Consider the following 22,901-nt stretch of genomic DNA (forward strand, 5'->3'; position numbering starts at 1 on the left):
AAAACATTTAAACAGACTCCCCTCATATAGCTACCACTTTCGAAAAAAGACATATCTGGATACATATGCGATCTTAAAACATTTTCAAAAATCTATTGATTTATGCAAATATTACAACTTCATAAATAATTAGGTAAACCCCTGTGTGTGTTCTTAATTTTTCCTAATTTATTTATTTATTTATTTTGTCTGACTGGGTTTGTACAATTGCATCGCATTACTTGTCTCATTAATTTAATTTGTAAGCACTGCTCATTACTTGCAAGTTTAAACTGAATGCGTTTTAAAACTGTGCCAAAACCGTTAATAATAAATATATATAGTTTTTTAAGTGACAATAAAATAAATGTCACGTGACACTACAAATCCATGACGTCGCTGAGAAAGATGGCCGCCTCCATCGAGGCAACGCTTCCTCTGTAGTCCAATTTACTTTTAGACTTTGTGTATAGTACTTTTGTTAAATTCAGCTTTTATTTAGCCGTGTATGTCACCGGGGTGCTGTGGCTCTTATATCCGAGATGAAGACCTTCTGTGGCAGAGCCAACCCGAGCACCGGAGCGTTGGACTGGGTTGAGGAGAGCGAGGAGTACGACTACCACCAGGAGATAGCCAGGTAGCTATCAGCTAACTCATTTTGTGTTGTTGTCGGTGAAATTCAGTAATACAATAAAAACACGACAACAACACCGGACCAGCCGGCTAAATGTGTGTTTTCTGCTGCTGGGTGCTGTGGGGACAGTCGAGTTTAAAGACCGTTGAGTCTGAGGGTAACTTCAGTCAACAAGTAATCCGAGTTTATTTTGATCATTTTTGAGTGTGACATGTTTCAAGTTCATCAATGAAAAGCATCGATAACATCAGCACTGCTCCATCTGAATGTGTCGCCCCGTGTTTCTCTTTCAGGTCCTGTTATGCTGATATGTTACATGACCATGACAGGGTGAGTGTCAACATCTGCTGAGTGATTTCACAAACAGCCTGCTGTAACCCACCGTCAACCGAGCACACTGTGCTGATGCTGTTATTTCAATCAAAAGTATTTTATGTGATAAAATACTCTGTAAATAGTGTGTGTGTGTGTGTGTGTGTGTGTGTGTGTGTGTGTGTTGAAACACATGGTGAAACTGGTGAGTGTTCATACTGTTGATATATTCCAATCATTAACCCTTTGAAACTTGAGCAAATTTGCCTGATTTCTTTCAAAAACATTGAAGGAGGAGGACGGGCAACTTGACAAGAAATGGCCCCAAATTTTAGGGGTTCTGGGGAAAAAACAAAAAAACAAACAAAAGGTAGAAAATGATCTCAAGAAAGTGCTAAAAACAGATGTATTATGTTTTTATTTAACTGTAACTTAATTTTAAATATATAATTAAGCGAATTTTAAACAAAGTTTTCTAGATATATTTTTGCCTTTTTTTGCTAAAAAAAACAACACCTCATAATCCTCCCCAGCTAGTTTTCTGATACATTTTGTCACCTTTTACTGTTTTTTGTTGTTTTTTTTGTTTTTTTTTGCCAGGTTGCTCATTATGTTTTGTCCCGTGTTTTCCTTAGGAATCAAACTAATTTTCTGGGGTTTCAAAGGTTTAAATGCTAGTGAGAGGCGTTTGAATGCAGCACATGAAAACTGTCCCAGATGTGAAAGAGCTAATGTCTTTTCTAGGACAGTTAACTAAAACTCCAATGGTGAAAATGACTGATTAGGCGTAGCGTGGACTCGACATATGTCAGAAGAGCATGGTCTCTCATCTTCATCCTTGACACAACTGATTGACTTCCTGCCTCCAGAATAAGAAGTACTACCAGGGCATCCGGGCAGCTGTAGCCAGAGTAAAAGCTCGAGGTGAGAAGGTCATCGTCCTGGACATCGGGACAGGAACAGGCCTGCTGTCCATGATGGCTGTCACTGCTGGAGCTGACTTCTGCTATGCTGTGGAGGTAGAGATGCTCCTCTGTATGTACTGGATGAGCATTTAACATTTACAGGGGCAACAACCACCACCTATTTCCCCCATGTTTTGGTGTCCTAATTACACACTGAACATACTTAATTTTAAAAATGTTAATGTTAAATTTTGTAAGGCGTGTTGAATTTGTTTGCTGTGACCGGGACTTTTTTGGACATTGTGGGCTGCATTTCTCAAAGCCGTCTGTTTCCTTTGTGCCTGCAGGTTTTTAAGCCCATGGCTGAGTCGGCACGGTGCATTGTGGAGAAAAACGGCTTCTCTGACAAGATCAAGATAATCAACAAACACTCCACTGATGTCACTGTGGGCACAGGTCAGAGAGGCTCACACACGGCTGCACTACATGAATACTGGTGTCAGATTGTTTCTCACACTTGGCTGCTGGATGCATCTGTTGTTTTGTACAATTTAAAATGCCTCTCAATCTGCACCTTTAGAGAGGGCTTAAAAGACGAGAACTTGGCGTTCAGTACGTCTCTGATGATGAAATATGTGTTGTGTTTGTAATTGTATACAGATGGAGATATGCAAGTGAAGGCCAACGTTCTGATCACAGAGCTGTTTGATACAGAACTGATCGGTGAAGGAGCGCTGCCCAGCTACGAACATGCTCACCAAAACCTGGTCCAGGTGTGTGAATTTTATTTGTTTGATACCAGAAAAGTCTGACTGTCCTACTTAGGAATGTAGTTTAGATGGACTTCAACCATGATGTTTTCTCTCCCCCTATTTATTATTATTATTATTATTTTATTATTATTATTATTATTATCATCATTATTAATGTATTTCTTTATTTTATTAATATATTTATTTTTTAAATGTATCAGTCATTGTGTCCTTTTGCTTGTGTACCTGCTAACTAGTGTTTTGGCTTGTATTTTTATTCATTATATTTAAGTACTTGATTGTGTGTTGTGATTTTATAATGATTTATAATAGTAAAATAGGCTTGAAGGAAAGTTTTTGTGACTGTATTTTGTGTAAATCTTCTGGCTGCCAATAAAAACAAAAAAATAGAAAAAAAAACTAGAAAAATCAGTTTGGTTAAAATAACCCAGTGGTCAAATCTGTCCCCTCGTGTCCCTCCATGCTGCAGGAGGGCTGTGAGGCGGTCCCTCACCGGGCCACTGTCTACGCCCAGCTGGTGGAGTCGGAGCTGCTGTGGAGCTGGGCTCAGCTGCAGCCAGTGGAGGTGGAGGGGGCCCGCCTGGTGCCGCCGCCCGCTGTGGGCCACTGTGCTGGAGCTCATTCGGTGTGTGACATCCAGCTGAGCCAAGTGTCTCCTCGCAGCTTCACCCCGCTCGGTCCTCTCTGCACCATGTTCAGGTAAGAAAGTGAGAATCGTGTTTGACTACATTGTCTTCTCCTGGCTTCAGTGTTTCACATCTCCCTCTGCACTCCATCCCTGTCTCTCAGTGTGGATTTCAGTAAACCAGTAAGCAGCGCGTTCCAGTCCTACTCCTCCCAGTTTGTGGCTCAGTCTGGCGGTCGGGCTCAGGTCGTCCTTTCCTGGTGGGACATCGACATGGATCCCAGTGGAAGCATCGTGTGCACCATGGCTCCCAGCTGGACATACCCACAGCCGAAGACAGCTCCAGTGAGTGATAGGTCTCTTTGATATGATCAAGTGAAAATCCCATTAACCCCTGATGGTCACTGTGGTGTGTTTTAGTGGCGGGACCACTGGATGCAGAGTGTGTACTTCCTGCCTGTGGAGAGCAGGGTTACAGAGGGAGAGGAGCTGAGTCTGACTGTCTGCCATGACGACTACAGTCTGTGGTACGGCCTGCAGACTAACAGGTAACAGCGCAAAAACAACATTACTGTATAATTCCTGCTTTACTTCAGAAACACTGTTTGAATCTGCGTCTTCTGCTGCTCTGAACAGCGCTACATCAACAGAAATCACAAGAACAGCAGTTTACAGAACAATCTCACGACGGTGTCTTTTTGAAAACTGTTCTGGAGTTTTTAGTCAAGTCATACAATCTTACTTAGTAGACAGATTTTGTCCAATTGTTATAACAATGTAGGAGAGTTTCTGTTATGATTGGAACAGACAATGAAGTCTGTCTGTCGGCCGATCAGTCGATCTGATCTGATCTTGACATGAAAAAAGTTTGACAATCTCTGAGCTGTGGGATTATTAAAATCAAAATGTTTGTATAATAATATATGTACTGAGGCAAAACTGTTATTTTTTGGTAGTTCTGGTGTCAGTGGCTTATTTCAGTGTCATAAGGTCTAAAAGCTCTGAATGTTGCGTATATTTCTGTCCTCAGTGGGCAGGACTCACAGAGCCAGATTCCTCCCTCTCGCCCGTGTTGTACCTGCCAGGCTCATCTGGTTTGGACCCGACCGCGTTTCGGTGAGCTCAATGACAGACGACGCACAGAGAGCTATGTCAGCGCGCTGCGCAGTGTAAGTGAAGGCCAACAAGAGACAGAACTGTGTCTGAGGTAATGGATGTGACTGTTTTGTGATTAGCCGCTGTGTCGCTGCAGGTCCTGAGGGAGGACAGTGTGTGTCTCGGTGTCAGTGATGGAAGTCTGCTCCCTGTGTTTGCTCACATGATTGGAGCCAAGAAGGTACTCTGTTTTGACCATGTGGGGACATACTGTACCTTTCCATACTAAACACCACACTCACTTTGTCACTGACTGTCTTTTTACTCTCCTCGCTTCTACTCAGGTCTATAGTTTGGAAAACTCCAGAATGTCTAAACAGGTTATAGAGCAGGTAAATAACGACCTCATCTTTGAGCAATGACCGATGCGCCTTAATATTTTCACACATTATAAGTGGTGCTGATGCTGCACACGTTTGTCTGCAGGTGTTGGAAGCCAACTCGATGAAAGGAGGCGTGGAGCTGCTGGAGATCAGGCCTGAGCAGCTGAGCAGTAATGATGTAGGAGGGGAACAGGTACCTTTGGAACAAGCCTTTAATGCTGTGCACTGCCGTCTGCTGCTGTGTCTGTGTGGATGTTAACATTAGAGGGTGGCCTACACATAGTTTCTTCAGAGCTGCACTCATCCACATTTATATAATTAACTGTAAAACAAGACATCTTTATACTAAAATCACAGGGTGTAAAAAACAAACAGAAAGTAAATGGCAAATTTAAAACTTTGAGACGATAACCACATCAGTAACAGATAAAAAAACAGAGTAAAGAAGAGAAACAGTACATTTTAAAATCCATAAAAAGCCAGTTAACATGGAGAAAAAGCCGCTCATAGTGACAAACCTGATAATGATCACCAACTCTTCTATTCTTCTCAGCTCTTTGGAGCGTTTTAGATGTTTTTAGCTCGTTATTTTTGTTTCAAAGCTGCTTTATTGTTTTGGTTCTGTCTCACAGTCCATGCCCACTGAACGTCGCCAGTTTACATAAACCTGCGTCCACTCTGCCCCACCAGTCGCTTTAGGCTGTCTTGATGTGAGCACCGTTTAAATTGTTCAAATTGGCACGCCCTCTCGTTCCTCTGCCAGCTTGGTCCGCACCACCGATATCACAGCGTGCTTTGTGCAGTGATTTATTTGCTTCCAACACACAATGAATGGGAGCAAATTTTTGGTTGCAAAAACAGAAGCCCAGTAATGAGTCCTAAAACCTGGAAACGAGTTTGCATCGCAGCACCTCCGGTTCCTTCGTCTCAAAGTCAGTGGGTTTATTAAATGGGTTTTTGGTCAGAAGCCTGAAATAAGGTCTGTGGTTAACATAAGCTTAAAATACTTTCATGTTTGGTTCTATGACTTAAAATACATCTGTTAATATCCCGCTCACAAACTTTGAAGCTTTTATGTTTCTTAAAGAGGTTGGTTGCCATTAAGTGGCTAAATGAGACTACAGATTATCATCACGCAGAGCTTTTTACTATTGCCGATTCAGGCGTCCAAAATCCTGAAAGTGGTGTTCATTTGTGAAGATTATTGTGCTGAACAAAACGCGTAAACATTATAAAAGTTTATTTATAACAGAGCTTATTTTCTGCAATGATTCAAAATCCAGTGGAAAAATCCCATAGGCTTTTTAACGAGGGAACCAGGGCGATGTTAGCTTCTGAGTTGGCTGACAGGAAAACGTTATCCCTGTGGTGCCGAATATTGTCATCACTGCTCTCATGAACATCATCAGTTTGTTCTACTGCCTCCAAGTCGCCAAAAAAATCAGTAAATGCTGCTTCATCAGTATTTTGTACAAAAATATAGCAAAATGTGAGTGTAATGTGTCTCTCTTACAGATCTCAGTGCTGATGGCTGAACCGTACTTCAGCACCAGCCTCCTGCCCTGGCACTCCCTGTTCTTCTGGTACTGTCGGACCGCCCTGGCGGGCATTCTCCGGCCCAACGCAACCATCCTGCCCGGCTCTGCCACGCTTCACATGATGGCTGTAGAGTTTCAGGTGAGACAGATGGGGATACTTTTAACATATACATTTTTTTAAAATTACATCGAACATTAAGAAAGCTAGCGTAAAGGAACATCTATCATTGATTTTTGTATTAGACCAAAAAGGGTGAGGTTTTCATGTAGGTCTCATACTGTACTCATATCTCACTGCCACAAATCCTCATTCAGGATCCCTTTGACTTTTTTAAAATTATTATTTAAGATCCTTAATGCAAATCTCTAAATGGCTAAATTTACATTTTTAATATTGTGATAAAAAAGTAATTATTAAAGGTAAAATATGAGTCTTTGTTAGTTTAATCTTGTCTTTTTCATGTTTGTTAGGATTTGTGGAGGATAAGAGCTCCATGTGGATCATGTGAAGGTTTTGATGTCACGCCCATGGATGAAATGGTTCAGGTAAGAGTTTTATGTATTTATTTTTCTTTGTGATCGGTTTTTACATCCATGAGAGACAATGGAAACCTAAATTGATTTTGTTTTTGTCTGTGTATTTAAGTTCAAAATATACACTTCTATCTGGACCTGCACAAAGCATCCATGTAGTCTGTAGGATAAGGTGAAGAGAATTAGGCAAACCCCAAGAAACCTCACAATGTGGGTTTTGATATTGTAGCAAGGCTTGTTCTAAGTGAGAAATGATTCAGAAAGACAATGTTCCTGTTACAACCCAGCTTGGGAGGCAACATAAAACCAGATGTTTTTGGTCAATTGAAGTTATTTATTAACAAAGAAAATTAGGATTATTGTGACAAACAAAAATGTGAGGCAAAGATTTCCTGCCGCCCGACAATGAGGCTGGCCAGGCTTTTGTCGGGTCTTGGGGTCTGCGCTGCACCTGTTGATTGTCGGAGGCAGATCGAACGCTACTCCAATCACAATCTTCACCTCGAGGAAAACGTAAATACACTCTGAAGAGAAGCCAATCAAACGCAGGGCACTACACAGTCCAATTTGAATAATCAGAGCTACAATAAGGGTTATCATGAGGAGAGGGGGTTGGCTGCGGCCTTAACAGCCCCTAAAATACGAAATGATGATGAACCAAAGGCAAACTCAGTCTGATGATTATATTCAGCAGCTGTTTCATGGATTGAACACCATTTATCTGTGACATATAGCTAAAGTTAAAGTGGTTTGACTTTCCTGTGTTTCCGTAATCGTGTGTATTTTACAAAAACCACATCACCAAATCAGCGATCTCTGGATTTCCGTGAGTCCCGTGAGGCAGAGCCTCACCCTCTCTGGGAGTATCCGTGCCGCGCTCTGACCCAGTCCACAGCCGTCATGACCTTTGACTTCACACAGTGTGTCCCTCAGCAGCCAATCAGCAGTCAGGGCTCACTGCCTCTCATAAGGTACACCTTTATCTTCTGTCAGTCTGACATCAAGAGACATACCAAAGTATAAGAACTTTTACTTAAGCTATACAGTACATAAACATTACACATATTTACTGAAATAGATTATGAGTGTACAGTGACTAAATATTTATTTTTTGGGGGTAAACTGATCCTTTACCTCTCAGTTCAGCTCACAGTATGATTCACATTTAGGCAGCTATCAAATACAGGAATGTGTATCTCTTATGTCAGTCTAAAGCCTGCTGAAGTTTGAAAAGTTAATCTCCTCTGTCTCATAAACAATCAGGCTTGTTAAGAATTTTCTTAAATACATAATGTGGCCTGCTGCGATTAGCTTGTAGCCACATGATTGCACTTTGTGTTTTTCAGTATTATGGAGCGTAAAGGAAGCAGCAGCTTTTATATTCTGCGGCTCTGTGTTGAATCTGAGTTCAGATAGACATTAAAGGCCTTTGATTCATACCAAGATCATTGCAATAAGTTTAACTGGTTATTTGTGTGACTGAGAATCTGAACAGATAAACTGCATTCATGGAAAAGCAGCAGCTAGTTACCTCATTTAGTGTTTGATGGCCCCACAGTGAACTGAACTCTGGTAAACAACACATCGTCATAGTGGAGTTAACGGTCCGTTTAAATGTCTGTTCCAGGGTTGGTCGTTGTCATGGAGTTGCGTTGTGGATGGAATATCACCTAAACGATGACATCACTGTCAGTGCAGGTCTGATTGGACCAATCAGTGAGCAGGTATGAGCCCCCACCTTTAGCCTCTCATAATTATATTGATCATCTTTGGACCCTGAACTTTTCTTGTTTGTTTTATTTTGTTTTTGCCACTGACAAGCTGAGATTATTATTTTAAGTGTCCGATAAGATTATGAAGGGATTCCTTCAGAGCTCAACCTTTTTGTTAAGAGTGTTAAGAGTTAAGAGTTTGCTTAACGAAAAATGGTCCCAAAATCACCATCACCAAACCCACCAGACTACATAAATGGCCTGCTCCAAGCCTGCATATTTTCACTTCTGACTGGGTAAATTAGGGGTTTATTTCAACCAAACCAGAGTTGGGGATTGTTTTTAAAACCATGAAGGTTTTGTGAGTTTTATTTTGTTTCTGTTGACTGTGAATGAAGTAAGTTTTACCATGATAAACTGTGATTACTGTTTATTTAAATTGAGTCTGGTAGGTTTGGTAATAGAGGCTGTTTCTGGTTAACCAAAAGGGATCTTCTTAATAAAATGGGTTTATCTCTGAAGGGGTCCACCCTAATGTTGTCAGACACATAACATCTGAGTCAGTAGTGGCAAAAACAAGCACTTTTAGTGAACTTAAACTGACAGGCGAGTGGTTACCTTGCAGCTTGTTTCAGTACTAGACCAGTTTAAAAAAATGTTGGACCCATTAGTTACTTAGACACAAAAACATGGGTAAAAGGGTGCAGGTTGAAAAATACTAACATTACCCTTGAATGTGGGAGGTAAAAAACTTAATGCACTCATGCGAGGATCAGGGACAAATGCAGTGGAATCAGGTTGAAAAGCCTTTATTCTGAATATGGCTATTTGCTTAAAAACACCGGCCGGTTTTGACACTTCATCAGGGTGTAAAGGGAGACAAGAACCAGGCAAACAATTAATAAACTTGGTAGTGAGTGTCACCTAATCCTGACTGTAAAGCGAATGCAGGTGGGTGTTCATAAGTTACCCTTGAATGAATTTATCTGCAACAGTCAAGCCACTCCAGTGCTGTCGGACAAAGAGCTATAAATCCCTTTCTGACAATTTTCTGTGCCTTCCTTGCAGGGCGAGTGTGAATGGAGTCGACACAGGAAGCAGGGAGTGTATTTTCTCAGGTCACCGTGGGAGAGCTCAGGTGACGGCAGAGCCGCAGTGTCTTACAGCTTCACCTTTGAACCCAGTTTAGGAGACATTAAGATGGACTTCAGCATCGAGTCTCAGTGATGTGGAGACTGAAGGCCAGACTCTTGATGCTTTTTACCTTACACCGCAGTTTGCATTTCATTCATTCTGGGTGCACATTAACATCTGTGGTTCAGCCAATATGGTTTTATTACAACCTCTTGACTCAATATCTGAAAAATTGTAATGTGATCATTTTCATCGTAAAACTAGGCAGGATTCAGTGTTTTGAGACGGGGGAACATGAAACCGTTATCCCAGAATGTTACCAATGATAATTTTAATAATTATAATAATTCATATGAAGGGCTTCTCATAAGCAGCTAGCAAGGTTGTCAGTAGTACTAAAATAAATAATTCAACAAATAAATCTATCACATCAAAGGTGGGTGTTTTACCAACTGACTAGTGGATGTTCGGTCAGCCAGTTCGGTGCAATTAGAGATGCAAAATGTTATGTGTTGAAGTAACCTAATTGTGTCATTACAGAAAAAGAAGTTTGTATACTACCTACAGTTTTTATGAATTAATGGGTCTGTACAGCAAAGCCAAATGTGTTACTAAAATGTTTCATAAAGTTTTATATTGGTTGTGCAGCATTTGGTGTTATTATTGTAGAGTTTGACCTGTTTTTGACGAACAGACTGCAGGGACTGGCAGGGCAGTGACATCACTACAAAGCTCCTTTAGTCTAACATTATTAATGCTGAAAACTGCGTGTGTTCACTGAGAACCGCTCATTGTTGTTTATGGTGCTGTAATCCAACTTTGATGAAGTAATGTGTTGATATACTTGAGAATGTACCATCTGATAACTTTTGGCCTCATTTAGGAAAATAAACAAGATGCCTTTAAATAGAAATCTGGCTTTAGTTTATTGTATTAAAATGACAAGAACATGTCATATTGCCAAAGTGTTTGCCTTTATATACATAAATATGCTTTAATGGGACAGTTTCTTTGCTCTTTGTATGGACCTCTAAATGCTTAAACTGCAATGGTGAACATCATGTAGTTTTTATTTTGTTTATTTTATTTAATATCAAGAACAAATGCACTTTGGCGTTTTTACATCACCCCCCCCCCCCTCTTAATTAACAACAGGAGGAGAAAACTGCAATGATAGTGCACATTTTTCCATTTTATTCAAATCTCACTCTTCACTGTCAAAGCTGCATGGCTAATTAATTTTGAAACTCTCAGTGAAACCAGCTGATGTTTGTTGTGATTTCAAACACTGAATGCATCGAACAGAAGCCGTCTCACTGAGCAGACAAACAGGCTGAAATCCCCCTCACATCTGCGGTGTAGAGCAAAGAGCAGATTTCAGTTCTGTGTTTCTGCAGAGGGAATCGTGTCTCTGCGTGGATGGAAAAAAAAGGAATGTAATATTTTGAAGGATAAGTTGTAGGAAGCTTGTATTTCAAGCATCAGTCAGCGTCTTGTTGTCTAACACAATCTTCTCTCCTGGTTTGAACGCTGGCATCCCGGCATACGGACAGCTGGCACATCTGAAGGCATCACCAAGGTAGCACTGCCACAATTAGAAATAAAGGTCATTAAATATTTATTTCTTCATGTTGTTTACAGATTAGCAGTGGTGGAGGAAATATTCAGATCCGTTACTTTAGTAAAAGTACTAAAAAATACTCTGCTACAAGTTAAAGTTCTGCATTAAAAATTGTACCAGGAACATGTGGTTTAAGTATTAAAAGTAAAAGTAACCAATTTTTTAAAATACAATCTTAAAAAAAACCCAACATCCCCAAAAAACCCTCAAAATTATTTCCAATAAAGTAATTGTTTATCAAAAATATTTGCTGATTTTTTTTTTTTTTTTTGGTTGATCAGCTAATTGGTTATTTGACTAATTGTTTCAACTGTCCTAGTGTTAACTGTTGGATAGTTTAATTTATAACAAAACATTTTATAAACTTTTCTCATGCTTTTTTTTAAAAAAAAAAACAAACTTAATTTGTAAAGCAACTAGTTACTAAAGCTTCTCAATATTTCCCTCCACAATGAAGTGGAGTACGAGTATAAAGTGGCATGAAAAGATCAGACTCAAGTAAAGTAGAAAAGCCTCAACTTAATATTTGAGTACAGCACTTGTGTAAATGTACTTATTTACATTCCACCACTGCGCGTTAGAGTGACAGGAGAGGAAATATGAGTAAATACGGTGAGACTTTGACAAAAACAATCATAATATACTTACACTTCCACAGGAAGATTTTGGTAGGTTCGTCTTTTGTTTTCCTTTACCCTCCTGCTCCAGCTCCTCAGCGAGACCACATGAGCTACAACAACATAAAACATGTTGGTTATCATATAATGTTTAAATGCATTTCAAAGAGAAATGTACAACAAAAAACATTTTTGGAAGCCAAGCTCCTGCTCTTCTAGTTACAATCCAACATATCCACAATGTGCTTTTGTTTTTGATTTAAAACACTCATGTGGTGACCTCACCAGTTCTTGCAGGCTTTCTTCTTGCCTAATTCTCGACAGCTGGGCGCTGTCAGAGTAGCTGGGTCAGGCTTCTTCAAGTCATCTTCATCCAGCAGAGCATCAGAGTCCACCAGATCCTAGAGAGACGGGCAACAGAAGGGACAAGTGAGACAAATCGAAGGAAGTGCAGAGAGACGCGCATGACAGTACAAAAAAGAAATATATACGTAACATTCATGTCTACAGTAATGTCAGGTGGTGAAAGTGTGTTTAACTCTGCTGGCTAAACTGTATATAATGAGTCTCTACATTAGGATACAGAAAGATACAAAATCCATATCTCACCACATCGTCATCGTCCATGTCATTGGCTGACAGTGTCCACATTTTGACAGTGTTGGGATCCAGAGCAGGTTTCTCTGCTGAAACTACAGGTGATATTATAAAGGACAGCTCATGAGTTCATTAAATATGCAAGAAAGAAAAGAAGGAATTATAATATTTGCATAAAAATAACTGTGTATGGTACAAAACTTCATGTGCATGTGACAAATAACTTTCGAGTACATTTCCAAAAGCAGCTGTACAAAATTCAATTGGAGCTGATATATATCTACAACTATCTCTACATTACAACTGAGGGAAAAGACACCGTATAGTCACAATTGTGTAACCCGGTTTGTCATTTAATGTGTGCAAGATGTAACTGGTTATCATGTTTTTCTTTACCTTCTATAGTAGACGGCCCTTAGGACAGTCAGAGATCATTTTAAACATTGTGAGAGGTTATAATTTTGTCAAAAATACATTTGGAAAAAACATGAAAACTGTGCTTGTGAACCTACCCGGCTTTTTCCCGAACGACAGTTTAATCTGGCTGGATGATCCCACCTCAAAGTTGGGTTTGGAGGCAGAGATTCGAACTCTGGACAGAGTGTTTCCTTGGTAACCAGTGGCAGTCCTGAGGGAGCTCAGCGCCTCAGGACTCAGATTCTCTTTGCTGACCTGGATGGGGAAGCAAGAGGGTCAGCAGGAAAAACCGACACATTTATTAAACAGGATTTAACTGACGCAGACGTTTACCCTTACTGATGTAACACTTATATCAGATTTTAATTTATTTTATGTGGTTGATCACAGGATTAGTCAGATTGTTGCCCGTACGTTTGTGGTTTGGTACATGCAACAAGAAAACAAATGCTAACAACTACTACATACTCGCAGACACTGACGCGCAGACAAGACTCACGCACCTTTGTCACTGAGATGAAGCCCGACAACTTCAGCACTGACTCCAGCTTCTCAGCCGTCCGCACACTCTGCGCCTCAGCCCCTGAACACAGAGAGAAACGAGTCAAACACACCGCGAGACAATCAGAGCTTCAGCCTAATCAGTGCAGCACAGTGAGTGTGTGATTAATGACATCTGACATATGAAATCAATATAATACCATGTACTAAACTTTGTTTGTTTGTTTGTTTGTTTGTTTGTTTGTATGTTTGTTGAGCGGATAAAATCTGTGTACTTTGCAATTTTGGTGGCATCAGGTGACATGTTGAAAGACAAGGTTAAAAACTTTACTTTTCTGACTTCAAATTCCAACATAAAGCTGCATTAAACTTTAAAGAATAAAATGTAAAAGTTAGTTTTTCTTTTAATTTTCACCTGTCTGTGTGTAAAAAAAAACAACATTTTACCTGTAACTGCTTCTTCCAGAATGAGTTTTCCACCAGGTTTGAGCACTCTGGCTATTTCCTCTAGAGTATCTGAACTGTGGATGCAGGAGCTGTCAGCCAGAAGGCAAGAAAGCACCCAGTCAAAGGTGGACGCTGGATGAGAGGCTGAGGAGAGGAGAGGATCATTTTATTCCTCATTTTTCCTGTGTATAATAATTGTTTTACAGTACTTTTTTTAAACATAAGAATCTTACCTACTGTAACTTAAAATTAGGACAAGAGTCACTCACACAGCAATAATCTGTCCATGTTCTCCACTGACACTTTGCAGTCTGCACCAACAAGGGTACCCAGTTCCTCTACATATTGTTTCAGGGCTGCTGGTGCTGAGGGCTGAGTCCAAACCAACATCACCTTGTCCCCTGCTTTGATGCCAAGGTCTGCCATGACTTCCTGGAGAGAAGTGCTGATTCACTGACGTTGTTATTCTTACAGAAAGGCTTCTCCGTCCGCCTGTGAAAAATCTGAAAGTAAAGACACACGTCTGTAGCCGGAGATAACACAAGCAGGTCAACACAAATGACCAAACGGATCAACCACGATCGTGCTGTGTCACATGGATATGAGAATAGGAACACGACTGATTCTGACATTTGACTTTTTTTTATGCCACAATTCAAAAAGTTGCCAAAGACAGAAGTCAGCCCCATTAACCCTTTGATACTAGTGCAAAATAGCTTGATTTCTTTCAAAACATAGACAGAAGGCAATGGGCAATTAAATAAGAAATTACCTAAAAATTAGCACAAAAAACAAAGTAAGAAACTACAAGTAAATTCCATGTAAGTTTGTAATTTAAAATAAATTAAACAATGACAAATGAATAAAACAACAACAATGAAAGGCTCTAGAAAAAAATGCTTAAAAATGTATCATAAGTCTACAACATCATGTTTTGTCCTTGCTGTTTTCCCTATACATTTTCCTAGCTTTTTAAAAACAATTTTCTAAATCTAGTGTTTTATATATATTTATTATCATTATTATTTGCAATTCGTGGAGATTTTTTAACCTTTTTTTTTTTTTTTTTAAAAAAAAACACCCAACCATGTGACCTTGAAACGTTAGCGTTGTTTTCACAGTTACTGCACAAATAGTCCATTAAAATAATAAATCGTGTTACAATATTTTCAGAAAGACATCAACAAATGTGAAAACCGCTGTAATAATGTGGCAGTCAGGCTCTCACTTGTCTTTGTGTCTTAATAATGCCTCTAAAACGTTACAATACATAGTCAATAAATGTGTTTTTTATTTATTTCAGCTCTTTAAAAAGCAGCTTCATTGAACTCAACCATATTAATAACTCGTTAATGAGTTAGCTTATGAAGGTTTAGGTGAAAGGCGCAGGTTAGCAAACAGTGTGACGCAGAAAACGCCGGTTATTATTCAGCTAATTAGCTCGTTGTAAACACTGTGAGAGTCCAGGTCCCGGCTAAACAACAACAACATATACTCGTGTTTTTGTATAATTATTCTAGATAGTATTTGGTGGTCTAAATACCGAAATGAAACAAAATTTCAGTCGATCTAACTGACTTACCCAACGTTATCTCAGTGCAGGTTTCAGCGTCAAGTTACACAAACTGTGTATTCCGGTTGGAGTTTTCAAAATAAAATCATTGTCAGTATGCCGTAACGCTTTGGTCATATCCGGTGAAAATGTGCACTCTATATTTTAAGATTTTAGGATTTGTTTTGTTTTTTTCTTTTCATTTACTCCAGATACACTCAATTTGCTTTATTTGGGGGCCACTTTTGCAAAATGACCGGAGGCCAGGGGTCAGTCACAGCAGCCCCATATATGTTTCAAGGATTTACGACATTTCTGGGATTTTAGTACTTTTCTAGGATTTAAGGACATCTCTAGGAGTAAAGGATGTTTCTGGGATTTCTGGGCACTTTAACGATTTTAAGACGATTGTAGGATTTCAGGATTTTTCGGGATTTTAGGATATTTTTAAGATATTAAAATGTTTCTAGGATTTAGGGCGTTTCTGTGATTTAGGGTATTTTAAGGATTTCAGGACATTTGTGGAGTTTAGGGACGTTTGTACTATTTTGGGACATTAAGGTCTAGGGGTGAAGGGAATCGTCCACTGGCGTTTTTTTAATAAACAAGCTGTATGTGATGCAGTTTTATGCACTCTGGCGCATAATGCACATTAAAAGTAGAATGAATTAGAAAACGGTTGGTCAGGGGTCAGATTAGGACAAAGGGGGGCATGAATTTATCATCACTGCTACAAACAACGTTTTTTTTAGCTGAAAGGCAGCATTCTTGTTTTTTTTTTCGTCTCATTTTTGCTAACTTGATTAGTTTGTATTTCACAACACCGTCGCGCGCTGGTGACGCAGCTGTGCCTAAAAAAGCTCTCAGCGCTGAACATGGCGGTGCTGCTGAGAGGTCTGCGAGCTGGAAGGGCACTGCGGGGGCTGAGCAGCGGTGAGACACGACCCCTGTACTGTTGTTGTCCCGTGCTAATCATAGACGACCTGCGAAAATATTCATTTATTTTATGTCCATTATTTCGGTTTATTGTCGTTGCATGAAGTGGAAACGTCCAAGTGTTGACGTTAGCTACCCGTGCCAAAGTCACTTGTCATGAAGGACACATTGGGCAACATTATTTTGACTGCTGGGTGCAAAAACAACATTATTAGGCGGATTATTGTTGGTTTACTTGACGCTGTGTTTTCTTAGACATTAGCGTTTAAACATGCATTGCATGGGGAAGACGTTGCTGCACCTGGGGGGCGTCTATTATCTGGTTATGCAAGCTGTCAAAGTATGTTCTCCTGTGTAACGAGGGTGCTTTCACACCAAGTACAAAAAACATACATTGTATACATACATACATTGTTGCATTTTAGTTATGGTCCGGTTCCTGTTCACACTGACTTTTTTTTTTTTTTACAAACCAAGACGAGTAAACATTAAGTTATACAGACTGACAGGTAACTGGACAGTTTTGGCATTTGTTAATTTGTGATTGTGCATCATCAGGACCCACATGGGGAAGTCAAATTCAAGTTTGTGCAAAACTTTAATCCTTCTCTTACAAAGAGTTCACTAATAAGCAGTATTAGACTTCAATACATTGTTCACAAGGATTAACAGAAACAGGACAAAAAACGTTTTAGTTAGAGAAGAGTTGCATTTAAGTCAGCTGTTTTACATCACTGTTGTCTACCACAATGCACTCAAAGAGAAGAGAAGACAGAAGAAATTCACACAAAAGGTTGTAGAGAAAAATGTCTTTAATTGTTTTTGGGACCTCAGTGTTTCCTTATTTTAGTCTACTTAAAGTCATCAAGAATTTGAGGTATGTGGATCTGTGGTCACAAAAGTGGTCTCGAAGACACCGCTGCAGTGAGTGAGACCTAAAAATGCCTTGCTGAATTTTGTGACAACAAAACAAGCTAAAGTCACTGACTGAGTGTACTAAATAGTTTGTGGTAAAACACATGATCTCTGTTTGGCATCACGGAATTTGGTTAGGCATTTTAGAGCACATTATGCACATGACAATGACCTGGAAGCCTGTTAAAATTAACGTCAACACATTAGACTGTGAAGTGGCCAAAAACTGATCCAAATCCGCACAGATATCCATGGAGACATCTGCAAACAGCAGCAGGGAGAGAGTGTCTTCAAAACTGAGAACTGGAGCATTTTCCAAAGAAAAGTGGTCAAGATTGTCAGGAGAATGGTGTATGCGATAGCTTAATGGAAAAGCTGTTGTGTAATACTGGTAGATAAATTAAGAATTGTGGAGACTGATATATTTTCACCTTTTCAGTGCATTTGAGAGTAAATCATCCAAAAGTCGTATGTGAGTTACTTGAAGCTAACTGTAATATCTCAGTGTAATTGTCCATGGATTCGCAAGTTTTGTTGAACTTAAGTTTTAACAGAACGTGACACTTCATTGTAGAGTTTGTTGATTCTTGGAAGCTAATAAATACATTTTACCTCCCTACAGTGGTGGCTGCACCAACTGCAGTGAAGCCCCAGTGCAGCAGCCTGAGTCGAGGCTTCCACCGCGCAGCGCTGAGGCTTCAGGATGAATCCAAATCTGACAAACCCCCCTCCTCTTCATCCACAACCTACCATGAGCACTACCAGGCTCACTCTACTGAGCAGGACGCAACCTCACAGGAAGAATCAGCATCTGACCCGGCAGCTGAGGAGGCTGCCAGGCCAAACACCAGGTCAGTCAATGAGGAAGTATTTGTTACTTTTGCAACCTGTTACACATTTTCAGCTTATAAGAGGGCACAAGTTTTGTCGATGTCACTAAGTCACTGTCGCTTACTGACCTCACCGTGCAGGACTTCCGGGGACTGAGGCTCAAACACTTCCCAATGCAAGTGGCACTGCATGACTTAAACTCTTGTTTTTCTTCTGGGCTTCGTTCATGCTTAAATGTGCCTTTTTGTTTATCTGTGGAAAGTTACCAGGACCAGAGCGGAGAGCAGGGGGAGGAATACGAAACAGAGGAGCAGCTTCAAGCTCGAATCCTGACTGCTGCTCTGGAGTTCGTCCCGCTGCACGGCTGGTCGATGGAAGCCATCGCAGCTGCTTCTGAGGTGAGCTGCTGTTAAAGTGGAAAAGTTGAGTAGCTTTAGAGAAAACACAGCTAATGTTCACAATGTAAGATTGTTTCCTGGCTGTTACCATTACTTCACAATTCTATCATCCTCCTCTTTTGAGTTTTTTGGAAAGCCAAATTTAATTAACGTGTCTCTGCTTGGATTTGTTTTTGTTTGTTTTTTTCTTTGTTTTTTTCTACACACTCAAGACTATTATTCAGCTAATGTTGCATTTCTTGTGTGTGTGTGTGTGTGTGTTTGTGTGTGTTGTGTTGGTACTAGACACTGGGCCTGTCCTCTGCTTCCAGTGGTATGTTCATTAACGGAGCTGGAGATTTGGTTCTACACTTCATTGCCCAGTGCAACTCACAGCTGACTGAGATCCTGGCAGAACAACACAACCAGGTCCAGCTGGGCCAGGCTGAGTATGTATACACACACACACACACACACACACACACACACCCCTGCAGTATGACTTTACTGTTTAAAACCTGGCCCTTAAAGTATACCCCTGCAGCCCCGGCGAGGTGGAGGAGGAGCCGTCAAATCAGACCCAGCCTCTTGTCTGTCATTAACTATTAAAAGAATTCAAAAAATGTTTTCCTTACTTTTAAAAATAACCATTACATAGGTTGCACATCATGATATTGTTTTGTTTTGCTTTTTTGTTGCTTTTTAAACATTTTCAGAGCTAATTTTGGCATAAAATAAAACAAACATTTGAAAAAAATCTTTACTGGTCAAAAGTTTTCTTTGACGTCAGAGAAAGTCAGGATGATTTAGAGGGCAACAGCGAGGTAGACGAGGATTAAACAGGCCTACCTGATTGTAAGGACAGTGATCGACAGGAGGAATTTAATACAGATGAGGGAGACAGCCCAGTATTGTAAGCATCAGATGAGAGGGAGACCCCCGTGCACCTGACAGCTTCAGCGTCAGGTGAGGGAGAGCCCCCAAAAGCTAGGCAGTGGGTGTTACAATTTAAAGGGTGTAATGTTAAAACTCTTACAGTTATTTAATACAGTTAACTCCATAATCTGTGTCCAGTGATTTGTTAATTGTTCTGGTGTGTTTGCAATAATAAGTATCCTCACAAGGTTAAAATTCACCTGCATATGCTGCTGGAAAGAGGCCCACTCAGGGTTAGTTGCAGTATTTCACATGTTTTCATCAGTGTGCTGGTTAAAATATAAATTCTCTTAATTTCTGTTGATTTATAAGCTGAAAAAAATCCTTTTATGTTTGAGCTCCAAATATAAAATTGCAGATTTCAGCTTTTGGCTTTGACAACTGTGTTGCAGACCAAAGGAGACTGCTGACTTTCTCAGAGATGCCGTCGAGACCAGACTGAGGATGTACATCCCCTACATTGAAACATGGCCACAGGTATGGTGAAAGTCGGCAAAACGACGAGCACAACAAACTGTCAACCTCTGTTTCCTCTACCATTCGTTTATTCTCATCACCAGCTGAGATTAGGCCTGCAGAAGGAACTGCATCTGATCCTTGACTTTGTGTCTGTGTCCTCAGGCGATGAGCATCCTGCTCCTTCCTCACAACATCCCAGACAGCCTGAAGCACCTCTCCACCCTGGTGGATGACATCTGGTACTACGCTGGAGACCGATCCACAGACGTGAGTGGATCCTATCACCCTCGATCCCCTCCTTCTACTGCTCATAGCTTCCTGTCTCCCTTTCATCACCACCCGCACAATATCAGGCCCGCCACCACCCAGGTTACTCCCCCCACCAACACCCGACTCTCTCCCTGTTTGCGTCACGGCCACAAAAATCACAGGTTACTAATTAGCTGTCAAATACCCTTTAAAATGTACTGATGCATCTCATGGCTCTAGTCAAAAGTAAAACCATCATCCTGAATCAATATTCTGCTTAAGAATAGTGATGGATTGAACTAACAAAGAGTTAAACCATAAACTTTCTCATTATTGCCCACAACAAGCTTTAAATATGGACTTATGTTTTCTAGCTCTCCATTTTTTCCTTTAGTAAATTGCTTTGATTTAAGCATAATAATGCCATTTGAAATGTCTTGGATAAAAAATGGACTTTCAAAGTGTAGTTTACCTCAACTTCATCCATTATTCTCATATATTGGGGGTCCTCATCATAAATTACTTTACATAATCTTGTCTTCCCTCCTTTACAGCCTAATAGTGATATTAAAAGTGATGTCAGACAACATGACATCTGCGTTAGTATGAATAATATGTATTATTTGCTGTACATATTTTAATGGCTTGAATTTGGAAAAATAATAATCCTGTCATATTTAAAAACAGAAAAGTGATCACAGATAATTAACTCAGTGCAGTTTGCTTTTGACTAAATGTTTTGGATTAAAAAATAATGCAAATAGTTTAGAGAACTTCAGTTCACTATATTATAAATGAAAAAAAAGTCACTATTGAGAAAGTGACACCAGAAAATTCTGGCATTTGCGCTTGAAAATTTAGGTTTGAGTTAGAATTAATTGAAATTTAATTCCCCTAATTCCCGTTTAATCCCCCCTACATTTTTCTCTTCTGTTTTGATGCACTTTGTGTTCTTCAGTACGTCACATGTCGCTGTATGTGTAATGTAAGGAACGATAAGGGTTAAAGTTAACATTGCCTTGCTCTTTCGAAAATGTATAATTTGAACTTTGTGTAACGTTCGTTTCTTTTGTAGATGAACTGGTACACCAAACGGGCAGCGCTGACGGGCATCTATAACACCACAGAGCTGGTGATGCTGCAGGACTCCTCTCCAGACTTCCAGGAGACCTGGAACTTCCTTGATAACCGCATTCAGGATGTTGTCAACATGGCAACCACTGCCAAACAGGTAGAGTACCTGTGAAGCATATTTCATTAAACGGTGCAGTGCAAAGGAAAATTGCAAGATAAAAATGCTTTGATACGTCATACAATGAGTTCAGAATGAAGTATCAGTGATACTCAATTTATAGACTACAGGCCAAAATCTGGTCCACTATTGGGTGCTGGGTGGCCCCTCAATCATTTTCTAATTTGCAATAAAAATGAAGTGATTCACACTGGGAATTGTGTCTGTACTTTTAGTATACATAAGATGCCAGAGTGCATAAAACAGCTTTAAAATAGAGCTTGTTTATAAAAATAAAAATAGAAATTAAAAAATGCCAGTGGATTCCCTGCACCTCCCAACAGAGGTCCCCAATTTTCTAGAATCTCAGAAATGTCCTAAAATCCTAGAAATGTCCTAAAATTATATAAACATCCTAAAATCCTAGAAATTACCTGAAATTTGGAAGTGTCCTAAAATCCTAAAAAAAAAAACCCTCCTGAAATCCTAGAAACCTCCTAAAATCCTAGAAATGTCGTAAAATCCTCAAAATTACCTGAAATCCTAGAAATGTATTAAAATCCTAGAATTGCATTAAAATTATATCAACATCCTAACACTAGAAACCTTGTGAAATCCTAGAAGCCTCATAAGATCCTAGAAATGTCCTCACATCCAAGAAATTCCCTAAAATCCCTGACCTCCTGTCATTTTTCAAAATTGGCCCAAAGCAAACAGGCTGAGTATTCCCAAAATAAAACATAGCCTTTAGATGTTAACCTGTGTTTAGATGAAATTTGACCTAAATCCTCGATCATATGATACAAGTTATGAATTCAGCTTTATTCTGTAGGTGCAGTCGACTGGTGAAACAGTGGTGCAGGGGCTCATGGGAGCTGCTGTTACAGTAAGTTTTGCCTCATGTTCGTCATATATGCACTGTTGTTTTCAAAACCTCTGCACCTACATTCAAAATCATTTACACACTTTCTTTCCAGTCTATGTCTTTCATTTACATATGTAGATATTTAAATGTGCGGATAGAAACGTGGCTAATGTTTGTCTCGTGTTTTACAGCTGAAGAACCTCACAGGACTGAACCAGAGACGATGATGTAAAATATGTCTCCCTCACTCCGATCTTGACTGTCTGGCTTGTGTCATGAGCTGAAGATCTATATTCTTTTTGCTCTTATTTCTGATTAATTATAAGAGTCAGAAGGTATTGGATTATGGAATATTTTTCCAGCAAGGGAAAACTCTTATATGTCACAGGCCGTTGTGACAGGCCTCTTTCTGTTCACGCGTAAGACCAATGGCTTGTCTTGTTTCACTGTCCAAGATTTCACCCTCCCGCTCAGATTATTTGTTCTCTTTGGACAAAATACTCTGTCATTTATTTGTTGGACCGAGACTTCAATAAAGTAGATATATATATATATTGTATATTAAATATTCGTGTTTGCTTTTTTGTTTTTGTCTTTTTATATTTATGCAGTTAATATGACATCAGTCATCCATTTAAAGGTTGAACACCAGGAGTTTTGCAGTTTAGCCCTTTAACACCTCAGTTTACTTGTGCTGCATTCAAATGACTTTTAAAACATGGAAAT

The 22,901-nt window shown here is 39.7% G+C and overlaps 3 protein-coding genes across 3 annotated transcripts; 2 read left to right on the forward strand and 1 right to left on the reverse strand.

Moving 5' to 3' along the window:
• The first annotated feature begins 360 nt into the window (after positions 1 to 360).
• Positions 361 to 10,537, forward strand: prmt7 (protein arginine methyltransferase 7). Its single transcript, XM_042495745.2, has 17 exons — positions 361 to 616; positions 907 to 943; positions 1,795 to 1,944; positions 2,178 to 2,286; positions 2,491 to 2,603; positions 3,073 to 3,302; positions 3,393 to 3,573; positions 3,649 to 3,776; positions 4,259 to 4,397; positions 4,481 to 4,564; positions 4,668 to 4,715; positions 4,810 to 4,899; positions 6,222 to 6,383; positions 6,716 to 6,790; positions 7,589 to 7,749; positions 8,406 to 8,502; positions 9,559 to 10,537. Exons 1-17 carry the CDS (start codon positions 522 to 524, stop codon positions 9,715 to 9,717), a joined length of 2,058 nt encoding a protein of 685 aa, XP_042351679.2. The 5' UTR covers positions 361 to 521; the 3' UTR covers positions 9,718 to 10,537.
• Positions 10,538 to 10,795: 258 nt separating this feature from the next.
• On the reverse strand, positions 10,796 to 15,515 carry ciapin1 (cytokine induced apoptosis inhibitor 1). The gene is made up of 9 exons (XM_042495747.2): positions 15,407 to 15,515; positions 14,094 to 14,327; positions 13,825 to 13,968; positions 13,380 to 13,459; positions 12,972 to 13,131; positions 12,472 to 12,554; positions 12,148 to 12,263; positions 11,894 to 11,975; positions 10,796 to 11,209 (listed from the first exon to the last, which is right to left on the reverse strand). Exons 2-9 carry the CDS (start codon positions 14,248 to 14,250, stop codon positions 11,099 to 11,101), a joined length of 933 nt encoding a protein of 310 aa, XP_042351681.2. The 5' UTR covers positions 14,251 to 14,327; positions 15,407 to 15,515; the 3' UTR covers positions 10,796 to 11,098.
• Positions 15,516 to 16,155: 640 nt separating this feature from the next.
• coq9 (coenzyme Q9 homolog (S. cerevisiae)) lies at positions 16,156 to 22,741 on the forward strand. Its single transcript, XM_042495746.2, has 9 exons — positions 16,156 to 16,309; positions 17,850 to 18,078; positions 18,321 to 18,456; positions 18,742 to 18,884; positions 19,764 to 19,848; positions 19,993 to 20,097; positions 21,155 to 21,310; positions 22,143 to 22,196; positions 22,367 to 22,741. Exons 1-9 carry the CDS (start codon positions 16,252 to 16,254, stop codon positions 22,400 to 22,402), a joined length of 1,002 nt encoding a protein of 333 aa, XP_042351680.1. The 5' UTR covers positions 16,156 to 16,251; the 3' UTR covers positions 22,403 to 22,741.
• Positions 22,742 to 22,901: the final 160 nt, after the last annotated feature.

Source organism: Plectropomus leopardus, chromosome 7 (genome assembly GCF_026936395.1).
Source record: "Plectropomus leopardus strain MGB_pleo_1.0 chromosome 7, ASM2693639v1, whole genome shotgun sequence".
Lineage (NCBI taxonomy): Eukaryota > Metazoa > Chordata > Actinopteri > Perciformes > Serranidae > Plectropomus > Plectropomus leopardus.